The 17,815-nt window shown below is 39.4% G+C and overlaps 1 protein-coding gene across 3 annotated transcripts in view; it reads right to left on the reverse strand.

The window, feature by feature from the left end:
- LOC121951188 (abl interactor 1-like) overlaps nt 1-17,815 on the reverse strand; it is a 42,797-nt gene that overhangs the window by 16,924 nt on the left and 8,058 nt on the right. For all 3 annotated transcript variants that reach the window (XM_088085855.1, XM_088085853.1, XM_088085854.1), the window contains exons 2-3: nt 13,470-13,637; nt 3,817-3,993 (exon numbers count right to left, since the gene is read on the reverse strand). In XM_088085855.1, coding sequence (XP_087941981.1) covers nt 3,817-3,993; nt 13,470-13,637 — 345 coding nt within the window. The remainder of the gene's footprint in view (nt 1-3,816; nt 3,994-13,469; nt 13,638-17,815) is intronic.

Below are 17,815 nucleotides of genomic sequence, written 5' to 3' on the forward strand. Positions count from 1 at the left end.
GTTACATTTAAGTAAATGTCACATGATGTTATTTAATTGACCACTAACTTAAATTACTAATTGATTAACATTCAGTCACATTTTATTAAACATTCATTGATATTTGGCATGTTACCGGTTAAAATAAACCTCTTCTCTTATAATGTCAGTCACCTGTAGTTACACTCTTGAAACCTGCCGGCCGCAAACGAAACCCACAACAAACAACCCAGTTTAGGTTTTATGCTGCAAAGAGGAAGAATTTACTTCCTGTTGTTCCACTTTGTAAACAAAAGTTTTGGGGAAAAAAGGAGCAGAAAAAGGTGAAATCACCCCATCACATACACACAGTGAAGCTGAGTCTGTTTCAGTGTCTAGACTTGTGTAATAGACTGTAATCAGAAAGAGAATCACTTAAATCACTAGATGCACTAGAAGTAATGAGCAGTGTGTGAGCTACATGCGGCTGCGCTGATGTGTTTCACTCAGTAACAAAAAAAAAGACGAGGCAGTAAAGCACAGCGAGGTCATAAATAACAGCGGCGAGGTGTTCAGACTGTCGGAGTGGCTGTAATGTGGCTGAAACGATGTCACCCTGGTTACTGCCAGTAATGCCAATAAAGGCTGTTAAAGGTGACGGGGTGAGCACAGTCATCCGTAAATGTGTGAATGGATCTTTCCGTGCTCGAAAACTTCCCATCTATCCATGGGTGAGTTCCCCTGGTTATGTGGCTGAAAGGCTGAGGGGCGATGATCACGCCTTAAACGCTTGAGGGAATCCACCACAGCCAGGAGGAAATAGGCTGTAAGGATGTGCTAATAAGCTGCCATTTCCCCACACAGCATAACCATGCGTATGTACGCAGATGCAAATACAACGACAAAAATATACACACAAATGCATTAATACACTTCCCACAACACGGTGCATTTCTGTCTCACGTCTGAGGAAGTATGAAATGATATCAATAAATTATTCACAGACGTGTGTGAGCTGGAGAAAGTGTTCTGGGGGAGAAATATGGAATCTGATATGCATTTTTGTCTGCGCCCAGCCAGACGAATGCACATCCATGACCGAAAATGCAGCTTCACACACACACAAACGCGCGCGCACACACACACACACACACACACACACACACACACACACACACACACACACACACACACACACACACACACACACACACACACATAAAAGGCCAGCCAGTGAAATCACAGAGAATTTGAAATGAACCAGTAGCCAGGGAGTCTCCAATCCCCACAAGTTTTCTTCCTTTCTGATATGATGATCTAACCCTTAGCGATGTCGTGATAACAATATTGTAAAAGTCTGCTACTGACAAGCCAACCACAGGGGATGGCAGCAACCTCCACAACTGTTTTTTCTTGAGAGATTATGCTACAAATGCCAACAGCGTGACGAGGCGCAAAGCTCTATTCTGCAGCATGTTTGCCATTTTTATTGTTGTTGCAGAGTTTAAAAATATTCAACTTTAGGTAAAACACAGAGAAGGTAGTGCGCCTGACTTTGAATTCAATTTTTGTAGATACCAAATGTGGGATTACGTCTGAATCTGTCATCGATGCCATTGAAGCCATAAAGACTTTTTCCATTGATTTACATTGTAAAAGATACATATATAAATCAGTAGATGTATTTTGCAGTCTACAAGAGCTGCACGTATAAAAAAGTCTGTTTATTGCTGCTTTCACATGCTCCTCGGAAATATTGTATTTATGAGTTACGGGCACATGACGGCCTCCCAAAGTCGTGATTACAATCAGGAAACATTAGCAGGTTTATTTCCATTGCAGCTACAACACTAGCTGTCATTGTTTCCTATCGAAGGCAACGGCGGGTGTGTTATGGAGCGATAATGGAAAGGTGAGCCTCTTTTTACGTGGGAGCGGCCATGTATGAGGGATTTCTGGGAAAGGACAGTCGACAATTTCAGAGAAGAATTGCAGCTATAAAACTTCCGGATGATTCGCTTCTTCTGAAGTTATGCGATAGAATAAAAGCTCTTGTAGCTCCTGCTGCATCATGACCGAGTCAACCAGAACATCATGTGATCTAGCAAAGCAAAAAAAAAGTGTTTCCATTACAGTTTTGAGAAATATGGCTTTTTTGAATTGCCTGAAATACCACCTCATGCAGGTAAAAAAAACTTTTTGTGATTTTTCTTTTTTTTTTTATTAAACTGACGTGTTTCCATTAGGTGTATTTTATATTCTCATTTTCAATTTTTGCAATTTGAGGGTTAATGGAAACCCACCCCCTGTTTTGCAATGAACAACCAAAAGAAAAACATGCTGGCATCGATCAAAGAATTGATAAGCTCGGAGGCATATGATTTCTATGGATCAGACAAATTGAAACTGGTACTCAACTTGAGCCAGTTTTTAATTCCCATCCCCATTTAAAACGGTGTCATATTTGTCATTTACAACCGCAATACACCAATTGTGACATAACAATGAAGCTTATTTATAAAGCAGTGAAATATGTATAAATGAAGTGATTTGCAAACCAACAGAAATGGCGGTAATAAGGGATATCACTCTGTTAAGTTACCCTTAATTACTGCACACAACGCCACAGTTCTACAACCCTCATCAGAATAACTCAGCTTTATTAAATTAAAGGTGCTTCCCAAAGACTCCCAAAATGAGTGATACTACAGATGTCTGAGTTGTGTCTTTTAAGTGCTGCTTTTTGGTTTATGCAGGTATGTTTGAAAAGAAAAAAAGGCTTACACATTTTGTAGCATTGACACAGATCTGCACTGATTTCTGCAGAGATCCATCATTTCCAGCATCCATGAATGATGCTTCATTTGCATAGCGGCCCATGCCAAATCTGTCTCAGTGCGAGCCAGCTCTCAGAGGAGGAAACACTGGCTTTTGAATTTGAATCAGCGGATGTTTGAAAATCAGGGGACGGCCACTATCTCGACAGACACAGACATGGGGCTGGGCATGAAGAGGACATCTCAAACGAGCTGCGGAAATGTGTGACACCAGCAATCAATGCGTATAACTGTGTGTATGCACACACACACAAGCAAAAAAGCAGACTGTTATATAAAAGAGGAAAAGAAGAAAAAGTGGGGAGAGGAGAAGGCAGATGGATCATGTGGAGAGAGAATAAAAAATTGAAAAATGAGCCGGAAAAGGGTTGAGAGAATATTTTCCCACAATTCAGTAGAGGATGTGATGGTGTGAGTAGCTGCACTTGGCCAAGATGTCCTTTTTGTTCACGCTCTGGATGCAACACCCACACAAAAACACACACTTTTTCATTAACTTCCAGCTTCGGAAGTTGTTACTGGGCCAGAACAAAACCTCTGACCACCAGCACAGCTTTTTTAGCCACAGTCAGCCACCAGCTTCATATCTCATTCTTGGGCGAGTGTTTCTAGGTGTTTCTGCGTTTAATTAACTAAAAGGCCAATGTATTGATCGGCTTGCACTTGCAGTGTGAGTGAATTATGAAAGGAGACAGTCGGCGTGTTCACATGAAAGTGCAAAGTGTGAATTCGGCTAAGTATGTGTTTTCCTGTCTAGTAAAATTGATTAACACTGGAAATCGAGACGATGTATCAAGGTAATGACTTTGGGATTTAGCTGCAACACTCTGGCTGTGAAAAGCAAGAAAAACAAAAGTGCTTTTTGAAAAACCAGTATCTGAACAAAAACTAAGATGCCCTTGATATCAGTGAATAAAGACATTTTGATTTATCCTGTTTGCCTTCGCTAAAGTCTGTTTAATTTGCACTAAAACAAACTATGAGGGTTATATTTTGAGTTTATGACCAATAAACGTCTTACTTTGACGCCGTGTCCCACATCATCGAGCAGTGTGTAGTCGATGGGCTTTCGGATGTAGCGCACTGGCCGCTCCATGTTGCCTGGGGCGATGATCTTGTGGGTACGAGAGGTGTTCTTATTTGTGGTCAGGATGCCAATCTCTCGACGTGCCACTTTCTCCTTGTGGATATCCACCGTCTGCAAGACAGAAAAATTAAGCAGGATATGAGTGGTGGTAAAAAACAGACCTAAAATTTGCAAATACACAAATGTATTGCACTTAGTTCAAACAGGTTATGATCTGAGACATGTGTGATTTATAATTTGCCCTGTTTTGTTAAGAGATTGGATCATATTATATATACTAAAAGGTCTCCCCAGTGCCTGTTATACTAATTTGCTTTTAATGCAAACCCAATACTTCCTCCATCTGTTTCACATTAAAAGCCTCCCAGGAGCTCAGGGGGCATAATCACCTACCTCCCCCTTCCTGGTGAGATTTTATCATAAAATACCTCCAAGAATTGTTCTTTTTCATAACGGCAGCTAAGCACTGCAACAGCAGAGCGAGGTATTCATGAAGAATCATTCAGCATCCATCATGAAATGGATGCAACAGGAACATGCCCCCGTTTGGAATAAGAACACCTGTGGAGTCCCTCAGGGCTAAGTTTGAGGCCTATTTTTATTGTCCCAATTTTTAATATAAGCATATTTAGTATTACCGCACATAGTATTTATTTAACCCTTAGGGCCTGCTATAATATCACCCACACTCGTATCTCTTTGTGGACAAAATTCATTTTTTAAAATAAACCTTTGAAAATATTGTACATTAAAACAATTTCCTACTTTCATTGAGTTAATTTTTAACCAACATAAGGCCTTCTCATAAATCTCAAATATTAATTATGAGAATTATAATCCTTTAAATGCCATTTTTTTTTCATGATGAAACTATGTTTTAGATTACAAAAAACACAAAAATTAATTATTTTCAATTTACGACATGCTAAATAGATATTTTTTTAGATGATCACAGACTGGGATGTTAATGATTTGCAGCAACGTTGATTGTGACAGTGCACCTAGTAGAAATAACATGCATTTCCTCTATATGCCAAATATGGTAGAAATTATGTCATTGGGTGAAAAATAGCAGAAATGACAAATTCCAAGGCAAAAGCCCAGAATGACAACCAGAAATAATACAATGCATGTTTGTATGTCTTGATGGCTGTGGCATCAAAAATGGCAGTTTGAATGGTTCAATTGAATGGGCTTCAATGGTGCATCTTTTGCACTTAACAGTATGAATGTAACAATTGTATTTACACAGTGTAATTTAGACTTATTGTAGGAGCTGAGCTGGAAATTCACAAATTCCAAGTGATTTAAGTGATTGGATCACAATCTGTCTTGGTGGTCATTTACGAATTTAAGGCTATCTACTTGTGATCTAACCATCAAAGATGCATGTTAATACCAGGTATAAACTGGCTCTATATTTTATACCTGCTACACTTTACAATTACAGCTAAGCATTTCATACCCCGAACCTGTCAGTGCATGTTTTGTGATATCAATTAGCAACACAAAGCAGCAAAATTATCATTTATTTCTATATAAAAACATTTTTTTAAAAACAACAATCATGGTTTTTTGAACTTCACCCAGTTTATTCCTCTGTGGTTTTTAATTCCCCAAGCCTCCAACTGCTTGGACACACACTATGGGTTCATGCTCTGAACTCCTACTGACCCAGCTTTTTGCTCTATTGGCCTACACCCTGGGGCCCATTTGATGGAGCTCTCCTCTGACCCCTCACACCAGGAGTAATTGAAAATACCAGTGACCTCCATTTCTTCTGCGATTACAGTCATTATCACTCACAGCACCCATTCACAGCAGGCGCCTTAGCACTGGCCTTCAATTTATGAATGATACATGAAACTGGAGGGAGAGGGATTACAGGAGGGAGGGGAGGCTGAATGAAAGGTGGGGAAGAATGAGGGAGGACAGACGGCTTCATCTCAGGAAAATGATGTCTCTCTTCGAAGAAGAGTGTTATGAAGGCTTGAGTGAGACACAGGAATCCATGACTGTAGTTAATCGCACTGCACATAACGTTTCTCCCCCTCGCTTGGGAGGTATCATGGTATTACAGTATTTAAGTGTGTTTAGAAATACTGGAGGTATGTTTTTCCATACCATCATAAATACATGTGCTCCTCTTTCTGTTGAACTCACTGTATGTTGTGCGCAGCACGCACCACCAGAGCTCAGTTTCTACTGGTGGAACAGGCAACTGAGCTACAAAACACAACAATAGCTAGTGGTAGAGGGAGAAGTTACAGGACTATAAACAGCTGGTGGCGAGCAGGAAAGGAATACGGCATGTTTTTTACATCTAACTTGGTGAATTAAGGATTTATTTTGACCAAAATGGAGCTGGTGATTGTTGGAACATTGGACTTACTAACTAGATTACTTGCAAGAGTAGTCAAGACAATATGGGTGTTTTGTTTCTGTCGACTTTAAATGAAGTGTGTTTTATGATGAGTTCACCAAGCAGTTACGCCTCGTCAACCTTCAGTGACATAGGGAAAGTTGAGTTCAAAAGGTGTACAGTTGTATTTCTCAGCATGAAAATGTGTAATATATTTGTGATCTGCTTAATGTATATGTGAATGCATGTTTTGCAAGTACAGTCTATTTGCCAGCTTATACAACCCTATTATGAACCCGCAAATGTTGAGCATCCCTAAGTTTTATATAATATAGTATTGGTCCCCAGCATTAAAAAAACGGTCTAATGCTAACTTGCATATGTTAGGCAGTTTACACAATTTAACATTAGCTTGGTGGCATTGGGGATTATTTAGGATGCTGAATCCATTTTTGATATTTTCAAATTGTTTTTTTTAACTGCAGTTGGGCTGATTACGGTGAAATTTTATTCAATTTAGATGTTTTGGAGTAAACTGAATTGTGTGGATTAAACTTAATTAACTTACTATCTATACTTTCCATTTTATGTTAATAATATAAATAAATTGAAATCACTTAAAAATTGTACATGTCAGAAATGGATTCAGCATTCTCAGAAACCACTAAAACCAGCAGGATGATGTCCCAATTGGCCAAGAAGTTGCTTATGCACTGTCAAAATATGCAATTATGCAAACTTATGCAAATTTGGTAAATTATGCAAATTGCCCAATATATGAAAGTGAGCATCCAGCAGTTTTGTAATGCTAGGGACCCATACTATACATTTATACCATACAACTCTGGGGTACTCAACATTTTTTCGGTTGGCTTTGCTGGCAAGTAGACTAGTAGACTAGACGTGAGTTCATGTTTGCACAAGACCCACACAGCAACAAGGTCAGGCATCAATCACCACTCAGCCATCTCACTCAGTCGACCTGACAGCTCCTCTGCTGCGACCGCCTCTCTCTGAGCGCTGGAGATGAAGAATCCAACTGAGAGATTGAAAAGTCTGATGTGTGTCATGAAGCTGACCCTCGCATGCCGCTCCCACTGCTACTGTGTACGATGTGAATGTTCTGCATGTGAGATATATATAGAGGACATGCTAGGCTCCTTTTTTTAGGAGAGGAAACTGAAGTGACACGCCTAGCTTCAGCTGGGAAATAAGAAAAAACAAAAAGGCCCGCCTATTTCCTGCCAGTGATAGGCGAGTGGAGGTGGAGTGCAGATTAGAGAAAGCGAGAACACCAAAACTCAAAAGGACACAAAGGCACAGACAGTTTGAGATAGGATGAGACAGAGAGAAAAAAATACTGTATGTGAAACTAGCAGCTGATTCTGCAGGGCTGTCATGATCAAAAAGAAACGATGAGGAAAGTAAAATGGGGATGGGATAGATGCTGAGAACATTTCTGGTCACCACATTTAAGCTGACATCATTTAAAATGTGCAGTTTTACCAAACAACAAATATTGTCACAGCCAATCCTCTGTCCCAATACTATAATGTTGTTAAAGTGTGACTCTATAAACAGTATGGAAAAACTGAAGCAGCGGTGCAGCAAGCATGGAACAAATCTGTAGGTGACGACTATATTTCAGCATTTCTTCTGCACGTAGAAGACTTAAAAAGGAAGTTATGTGAGGCAATCGTCATGAAACATCAAATAACTGTTACCTAATCATTGATGACAGACCCCTGTCTGCCCTTCCTGCACTATCTCAATGTCATTTTCTTTTGTAATCTGTTTTTGTAATACACATCTGGCAGTCTGCTCAGCCTCTGCAGCGTGTTTCTCAGAGCAGATGGTACAGCAGTCGTTTTCACTGCTGGATCTATATCTTAGTTTCAGCCTAATAAATCTGTGTTTTAGCAAATGATGAGTCTCTGAAGTACGGACAAAACTAGTTGTATTTTTTTTACTCTTGTTGAAGTGTTGTAAAATATGAGGAAAATATGATGTAGTGTTGAGACTCTAAGGCGTGTCAGCAGATGTGTGATTTCATACATCAGTGATCTCATATTGGGCTCAGAAACAAGTCTACAAATTAAGCCAATGCAACACTCGACAGAATATTCTGGAGATATGAATGAAACTTCAAAACTGTGTCTTTATCGTTTGTTTTTTTGTTTGTTTGTGTGTTTGTTTTTTCAGTTTACAGTAGGATTTGGCACTTTTAAGAATCCAACTGACTACCAGTTCACATTAAATTATTTGATGCCACATTCTGGTACTTGAGAGATCCCGAATGACGGGATTCAAGTCGTGACACATCAGGCCGACAGTGTCCCTGCGGCCCTCGTCGCTGCGGTATGTCCCACGGTAGTCTGCTTTTTTTTTCAGCCGTCAAGCCCACCAGCAAATGAAATCACTCTAAAATATGAACAAAGATTGTTTTTCTTCTGCCATTGAGCTCGTAACAGAAAACATTTCCTTTAGTTGTTTATGTTGTTGTTCACTGACGCACAGTAAATATGATTTGCTCTCTCAATTTTGTGTTGTGTAAAGAAATAAATGGCTTTTTTGAATAACTTTTACAAATGACCACCATCTGATGATATGAAGGGGTATCTCCTTTCTCGCTAGAAGAGAACATACATGCTGAATTGCTGTCAGATGATCAAAACACGGCGTCGTGAAGCGACGCAGAAGGGGGGCTTTCATCGCCGCTAGTTCTCAGATTTTGGCTAGGTGTGTCATGCCCTTCAGAAAAGAGGCAGAGGCTCCAAAACCGCCTTGAAAGCCAGTGATGGAGCTCCAAGGCCGACAACAGAGATTCGCAGACTGGCCAAGTTGAACCTCAGACAGGAGGAGGAAGCACTCCTCTGTCAGCTTCTCAGCAAGCCAAAACTATCGCTGTAACACCGATCTGCTGCAATCATTTTGGTGTCCGCTCTATTTTCTCTTCTATATTATTTAAGCGATAGCCGAGGATCTGTTTAAACCTTCAAACTAAATCTTAAGACACATCTATTTACCATTGCTCTTCTCTGAAATGTGTTTTTTTTTTGTTTTATCTTAGCTTAGGCTGCAGTTTCAACTACATTTGATCTTATTTTTCTGTAGTTTTCATCATCCGATTTTATCTTCTTTTTCCTATTACAAATTTATGTTTTCCTATGTTCAGCACTTATTGTTGTATTTCATGCACGGATTGTGCCACATAAAGAAACTTATTAATATTATCACTGCTAGATGAGGAGACACAAACACACACACACACACACACACACACACACACACACACACACACACACACACACACACACACACACACACACACACACAAAAGCAGACAGACATAGACAGAGGATTAGCTTTTTGTCTGACTAGAAAAGAGCACAGGAGCAGAATTGGGGTTTAGTCTACTACGTCTCCCTTCCAGCTTGTTCAAAAATTACACTTGCTGTTACAGAAAACTAAAGTAACAAACAAAATGCTAGCATTGGGTACTGGCACCAGATTACAAGTACCAGCAGCAGTACCTCATCAGCCGATGCCTTAGGGTGCAGGGTGGCTATATTCAAATGTGAATGGCGCTCAGCCCTAATTTACACTCAGATATAACTCTAGGTCCATTCTGCCCTTGAGAGGATCTGACCGGCTGAAATGGAGCAGAAAGAGACACAAGTGGGTCATTGAGCTGATTAATGACAACTTCTGAGAAATAAGCAGCAGACGAATCAGAGAGCAAACTGGCAAACAGCAGGACTCAAGGAAATGGAAAAGAGGAGTAAAGAGACTCAAGGGAAGCTGCTTGTGTTTCGTATCACAACAGAATCCCTCGCAGCAGTTTGGGTTAAGGGAACACACACAAATATTTAAGCACAACCATTTACGTTAACTGATCCGCACAGAGAGGAGAAACGGCTTCAACAGCTCTGCTTTGATTAAACACGCTGTCGTTTTACTTTTAGTAGCATTTCTTGTTGAACTCTGAGACAGCCTCCTCTGCTGTGGGCTTTTAAATCCTACGGAGATGGAGCTTGGATTTGGCAGCAGTGTTTGGCTACCTTCACTTTCTAATCTCATTTTAACTCTTTCAAGTCGCAACAGTTTGCACAGACTAAGCCAAAAAAACACTTGGCACGAGCAAGCAAAGTTAAAATTTATTTTTTTGGATACTAGTATGAAATAATGAATCAAAGCCCTGCAGACGCACCTTAAAGGAAATTTGGTTTGTCTACAGGTATCACATTTTTCATCCTTTTTTAAGACCTTTTAAGGCTGATTGTTTTTAACTAATCATCCTTTTCTTACTGAAGCACTGCAGGTGGTATAAAGGTTAAGTAGTATGTAGTCCTGTTGGAGTATGGTTACTAGAGTGAGTTAAGTTACTCTTCATTTTGCCAAAAGGTCAGCGCAAGTCAAAATAAAAAGACTAATAGGTTCAGTGGTGGGAAATCAGAAATGTGGACTTCAAGCAGAAGAGTTGGACTCATTTTGACAAAAAGAATTCAAAGATGGATAAAATACATTTGATAAATTGTTTCTGGAAATCAATTCAATTCAAATATGAGACTATTTAATTACTTTAAGGCATAATAATCTTTATAAAATTGAAATAAAGACACTTTAAGACCCACAGATACCCTTAAATTAACGTCTCTGGATTCAGACAATATGATGTGTTCCAGCCCATCTGTGTGAGATACCCAGTTTGAGACGGGGGTTAATGTACGTCTCTCCTTGATTGGCTCTAGGCAAAAGCTCTCAGTACCAACTATAGTTAAAAGAACAGTTCACAAAAAAATAAAAAAATACATATTTGTCCTCTGACCCGTGGAACTATTTATCCAACAAGATTGTTTTGATGTGGGTTGCCGAGCGTTGTAGACATCGGTTGAAGAGAAGTCTGTCTTCTCTCTAATGTAATTGAACTAGATGGTACTCAGCTTGTGGTGCTCAAAGTGCCAAAATATTATATTTACAAACTCTAATTATAAAAACTCAAAATCATGTCCCGGTCACTCAAGATAATCCACAGACCTTTAAACCAATCCTCAGAGTTGCAGAACATTGTCAGCAGAAGGAAGCAAGATTTCGTCTCGGTAACTCTGTAGGTGGATTGATAAATGCGTCCCTCAGGGAGACACATTTTCCTGATTCCAGTCTTACTGAAGCGCCACCAGATCAACACCAAAAGACAAGCATTGCTGTTGAGTTTTTGAAATGTATTTTTTGGCACTTTGAGAACCACAAGCTGAGTGACATCTAGTTCCATTATACTGGAGAGAAGTCAGACATCTCCACGGCCGATATCTCGCTCAGCAACTCACACCAAAACTATCTAGATTGATAAATAGCATTACAGGTAAGAGGGGAAATATTTTTGAATTTGGGGGTGAACTGTCCCTTTAACTGACCATGCTGACTCAACAGTTTTATTACTGGGGTGCTGTCAAGTGTTTACATCAGTGTGGTTCAAAGGCTCTATATCTGAAGCTGAAATATCAACCACCAGCAGCCATATAAGCGTCACTAAAAGACTCTGGTTGTTCTTCATTAGACTAAACGCTCTGTACTCCATCCTGCAGCCTGCAGAGTGAAGCGGGAGCTGAAAAAAAAAAAAAAAAGTGCTAACCAGGCGATAGAGCTGGCGTCAGGATTTCACTTCATCCCTGACAGGCTTAATGAAGCACACAGGGAGGGGACGGGGACATTCACTGGCTGACAGGCAGGGTGGCCGTGTGAAGCGCACACAGAGGGAAAGAGAGACAGAGAGAGGACTGCTGATGAAGCAAGAGGGACTGAAGAGGGGCTGCGGAGGTTTGGCAGCTCCAGCATGATCCATGCCCCTGCTGTATCTGTCTGTCTTTATAAAGTGTGAATGTGTCATTGTGCACTTCAAATAATACTAGCGGGTTTGTACTTTATTGTACTTGAATGTGTTTAATCATCAGATGACAGTCCTCAAAGCTACACCTTGATCAATCAAAATTCCTCTCTATGGAAAGAAGTGAAAATAATCAGTGAATTAAAACAGTATTTCTGTTAAAGATGAGAATTTGGAGGCGAGTGTGACGTGAACGCTGTAGAAATATACATTATCGTGGATTTACAGACAACAGGTAGAAGTTTTGAGTTTGCAAACTGATAAAACAGGAGAATAACAGATAAAAGGGAGACATCTTACGAAAACATGATATATATTCAAACAGAGGAAATTAGTAACTCAATCAGAAATGGTGTAAACATAGACTGGATATACAGATGGACAACATGACAGCTCCCCAAAAGTGTAACTTTTCAATTTCGATCTTCCCTCTATATTAGTGAATGGACATAAGCCAAACTAAAAACTCAAAGTAAACGCCAAATAAATGACTGACGGTAGTTCTCATCACTCTGATGTTTGTTCAAGTGATTGTTTTTACAAAAAGTTTGGTTTTAATAAGTTATTTAATTCTACAAAAAGGGGCTTTTCCGCCATGATTGGCAGCTGTGACAGCCAATCGGTGTGCTCACATTCAGCGGTGCTGCTCGCAATTGGTAGGACGTGCGGAAACTCCCCCACCGTAGATATGACTACTGCGCAAGCTCCGGCTCTCAATGACATCATCCGCACAAGATGAAAATGCCTGTATCTCGGATATTTTAACCTCACTTAAGCATAACGGGGGGGTAAGTGGGGGCGTGTCGTACATCTTTATATACAGTCTTTGAGTGTACAATTAGCCTGTGGATGCTAGCTGAAGCCAAGACCTGTTGCCATAGTAATAATAAACATCCGGGTCAGGAGCGAGGCATGAGAGAGGGCAGGAAGGGGTTACATTGTCAATATAAAGTAGATACATTGTATATTGCAAACAATGGGTTAAAATAGCAATGGAAACCTAAAGGAAATGGTTAGTTTAATTTTTAACATGGACAGTTAAATCCAGTGTAATCTTTGATTGAATTTATTATTTCTGTAAATATACTAAGAATTTTAGATAAAAGAATGTTTAAATACATTTTTTACATATAGAAATCTGTTTAACACTTCTATGATTAGAATAAATGTTATTGATTCGGGCCGGATGAGTCGGCCGGTGAAAACAGTTAATCTAGAGAAAACGTGCAGATTTTTGTTCCTCCATTGATTGGCTGAAGAGAAGGTAGGATTTCAGTCAGCTAAGATTTTCTTTGGTTGGCTTCAGTCCTAACGTGTATCTTGGAGCTCTGTGGTGCGTACCTGGGAGATGTGGTTGATGGAGGACTCCATGCGCCGTAGTTGCGAGGCCTGGATGTCCAGCAGCTGCAGCACATTGTTAGCTAAGGCATTGATCTGGTAGGCCACGCTGGCCAGAGACTGGGTGGTGTAGGCCTTGGTCTCCTCCAGGGCCTTCTTCTTGTCTTGAGCCTGACAGAGAGACAGAGAGAGGAAATAAGGACGGAGGGGAAGAGAAAACTCTCGCAGAAAAATCAGTGGAAGGATGTGTGGGTGGCTGAAATGGAAAGGTTGGCAGAGGGAAGTAAGGTATAATCTCCAAAAGAAAAAAACTCAAGAGGAAATGCTGCACTCTCATTGTTACTCCAATCAGTTGTGTGAGCGGGGAGTGAGAGGGCAGATTTCTGCAGGGAGCTGCATTTGACAGGGTCATTTTTTTCAAACCGCACAGCCCCGTTACGATCTGAGGGGAGGGGAACCGCAGTTCATGATTCTCAGAGGGAATTATTTTGTGGATGCAAAGCAGCCTGGAACTGGACAAGAGCTTCTGAACAACTCGAACGGACGACACGGGACAGGTGCGTGGTGGGAGTTGAGCCCAGTGAGCAGGAATGCCAAGACATTTCCTAGGATCCCAAATCTCTGCCCGGCTGCGCAAACCATCTGTTTCTGAATGCCTTTAAATAGCAAAGGGACTGAATGGACATATTTATAGTTTGGAAACAAAACAGGGATAATGACGCGGCACAGAGAGCCACTCCGACAGGGACTGCCAGTCTTCTCCAAGAAACTGGAAGCAGAATTACTACAACTTGCAATTATTTTAGAAATCATTCCACTTTGTTATTAATAATTTCCTTATTTAGAGTATGAAAGCACATTTAAAGGACCTTAATTTGTTTCGCCAAAAAAAACATAAGTCCTCAATTTACATAGATATTAAATAAAGTTAAATATGCAAATCTTTACCATGTTACCTGCTGTGACCAGATCAAAAAATTGACTGACCACTTCAGTGCTAGTTGGATCTCATCCAAAGTATTCCTGAAGCCTCATGGAGTAAGAAGTATTCAAGTAGTAGTTTACTTATAAATACCATCACTGTTTTATACATGTACATAGCAGCTATGCTGTGGATTAAACACTGGTGTATAATCACCTGAAAATAAGAATCTTTGCATTTTTGTTACCTTAGAAGGACAAGTATATATCTACATATGAGGGGTGATAACAGTTAATCGACGATCGTTAAGAATTTAACGGAACGTGAAATTTAATCTATCAACTGATAGGCTATGTAATGCTGTTAAAGTATATGCAATACGCGGCTGTGAGTATTGCTTGAGTTTTGTATTGTGAGTATTGTTATCTGGTATTGTTCGAAATAAGAAAAGTTTTTAAGGCTGTTTTTCTTTTTCAAACAACGATTCATCGATTAATCAATTGTTAATTTTACCAATAATTAAGAAAAGTGCTTATGATTTGCAACCTTACTACATACGAAGCAGGTCTTCTTCCACCAAGTCTGCCATGCTATTTCTACAGTAGCCAAGAATGGACAAATCAAACACTGGCTCTAGATCGAGCCATTTGTGTTTTTGCATCAGTCACTGTAGTTCTCCTACACGCTTGGCACACAAGAGAAGTTTCACTTAGCTGCAATCTGCAGCCTCACCTCTAGATGCTACTACATACCAGCTCTTTAACATATTGTGCCTTGCTTGTTAAATGCATAGTTAAACAGAGATGTAAAAAAAAAAAAAAGTTGTGGTTTTACAGGAAGTCGTGTGCTGAAACACCCTACCTATTTCCCTGTTTCCTGTATTTATTCAGATGAGCTAATCATCTCATAGCTCTAGTTTCACATCTAATGAACAGATATAAGAGTGATATCAATCGTTTCATGCAGTCAAAAAAAGCAAGTTTTTCAAAATGTCAAACTATTCCAATAAAAGACTTTCACCCACTGAGTTCGATCTGCTGTTTCTTAAGCTGTTCAATCGATAGGATTATTTTTTGCCTATTTTTAAAGCTCTAATGTAGAATCCCATAAACACAGTGCCACAATGACATTGGCTAAGATATACCGGCTGTTACCAGGCAACACTTTGGTTTCTGTGTGTGGTAGCAGGAAGCTAACAGCTTGCACCATGACACCACTCTACAGCAGGACCACCTGCCCACCTGCTACCCTGCAAACCACCTGCAGCACCAGTATCTGTTGCAGGTGTCTGCTGGGACCTGCAGGTCGTCCCGTCCTTTGCAGATCTTAAACTGCCGGTTTGTAAAACAGAGTCAGAGAAGGAAACGCTGTTGGCTTACTCAGCATTATCACAGAGAAAACGCCGACTCATGTTTCCAAGGACATGTGCAAACTACTAAAACACCTTGCATTTTACTATTCTCATAAGCTACATGCACAAATACTAAAGGGTTTCCCACACATGGTCATGGACAAAACTTCAAAACTTTTCCATGACTTTTCAAGATCCCCAATTTTTTTTGGTCTTGCTCCACTGCCCGGCGTCTTTTCCAAACATATAAGATTCAAATTCTATTCAAACACAATTTCAGCATCCCACATAATGTGTTCAAAAACCTTCAGATATTTGAAAATCCAATAATATTTTCTGTTTTTACAGTTTTTGGCTATGATAAATGGTGTCATTTTGATAATTAAAAAAAAAAACATGCCTTTCAAAAACTTAAGAAACAAAATCACCCAAATTTTTAAGTTTTCCCCAAATTTTTGGGGTGCCAAAAATCTAAAGAAAAAAAAACTAAAACTTTTAAAAGAACACATGCTTTCCAAACAAGTTTTCTATGAATATCGCAAAAAAAGAAAAAAAATTAAAAATTAAAAATCATCAGGGAAAATTTAAAATCTTTCTTGATGAACAAATAAACAAAAATTTAACATATTAGAGCTGCATTACACTGTCAGCTACAGAAAATAAATTCAGTTACGTTACATTAATGTAACTTTTGATGACTTTCACTAGTTTCATCACCTTTCCAGGTCTGGAAAATGTGACTGTGAAATTCCATGACTTTTCCAGGTTTTCCATGACTGTGGGAACCCCATCACTACAAAAATGTCCATAATCAATAACATTAGACGTAGATACACAATGCTATCATTAACAAAGTGCAATGCACATATGAGAGGGAAATGGAAAAAGAAAATGCACAAACTGGGATTTAAAAAGAAGTTAAAACTTTCCATGGAATCAAACTAATTAAAAAAGCCTGAAAATATTCTGCACAGAAAACACGTGATAATTATAGCCTACATCTCCCTAATACACATTATTCATTATGGATCTTTCCCTCTCTCTCACTCACTCACTTTCTGCTGCTCGGGATATTATGTTTCATGATAAGCTTACAAAAAGCTTTTTGTACAGGCTCCACTTGGTATTTCTTTGTTTGTTGAGCAGCAGACTCAACCTTAACATACTATTAAAACAAAGCAATTTCCAAGCTTTGTCTGATAGTGGAATATCGTGAACATCGTGAGTCATGAATGAAACAGCTATGAGTCAGAGGGGTATGGTGTGAACTGACAGGGGGGATTTTTTGTGCAGTCAACATCAGGGAAATATCAAGTAGATTCGTGGGTTTCCATCTAACACCCCTTTCTGAGCACCTCCTTGCAAAGAGGAAAAGCTATTTCTCTACTTATTTTTCAAACTGAACCATATTTTTCCATGTTTTGTATCTAAGTGACAAATTAAAACAACTTTTTCTGAAATTGAGCCACAAGACTGTAGCTGGCAGTAGCAAAATGGGCTGTAATGTAACCACTCGAGGCATATTTGCACCCTCATTTACACTTTAAGCTGTTGTTTTTGCCACTGACAGGCTCAGATTGTTATTGGTTTGGCAGCATGATGTTAAGGATCCCTATAAGGATAGACTTTTTTGTTATAAGGAGTAAGATCCTTTTTGTTTAACCAGAAACAGCTCAAAAATCCCCACAGCCAAACCCACAGTTAAAGAAACATTATTTTTGCGTCTACAGAGCCAGCATATTTTCACATCTAACTGAGTGAATTAAGGGTGTATTTCAACCAAACCAATGTTGTTCAGTGTTGGAACAATGGAAAGACTGACCGAGATGGAGTACATCAATTATTCCAATATTTTTGACCAAATACCTCACTATCGACATTGAGATGGCAATACTGTAGGGGTAAATATTGGTGATTTAAATTAGTTTTGAATTACATTAGTTCACTGTAATGCAGCATTTGAAACTAGGAAAAGACAACATTTACGATATTGTGATGTCCAAAACCTAAGACATATCTACCCTCATATTTCGATATCAATGTAGTATTGACATATTGACTAACCCTACTGTCAGC

Source organism: Plectropomus leopardus, chromosome 12, assembly GCF_026936395.1.
Source record: "Plectropomus leopardus strain MGB_pleo_1.0 chromosome 12, ASM2693639v1, whole genome shotgun sequence".
Classification (NCBI taxonomy): domain Eukaryota; kingdom Metazoa; phylum Chordata; class Actinopteri; order Perciformes; family Serranidae; genus Plectropomus; species Plectropomus leopardus.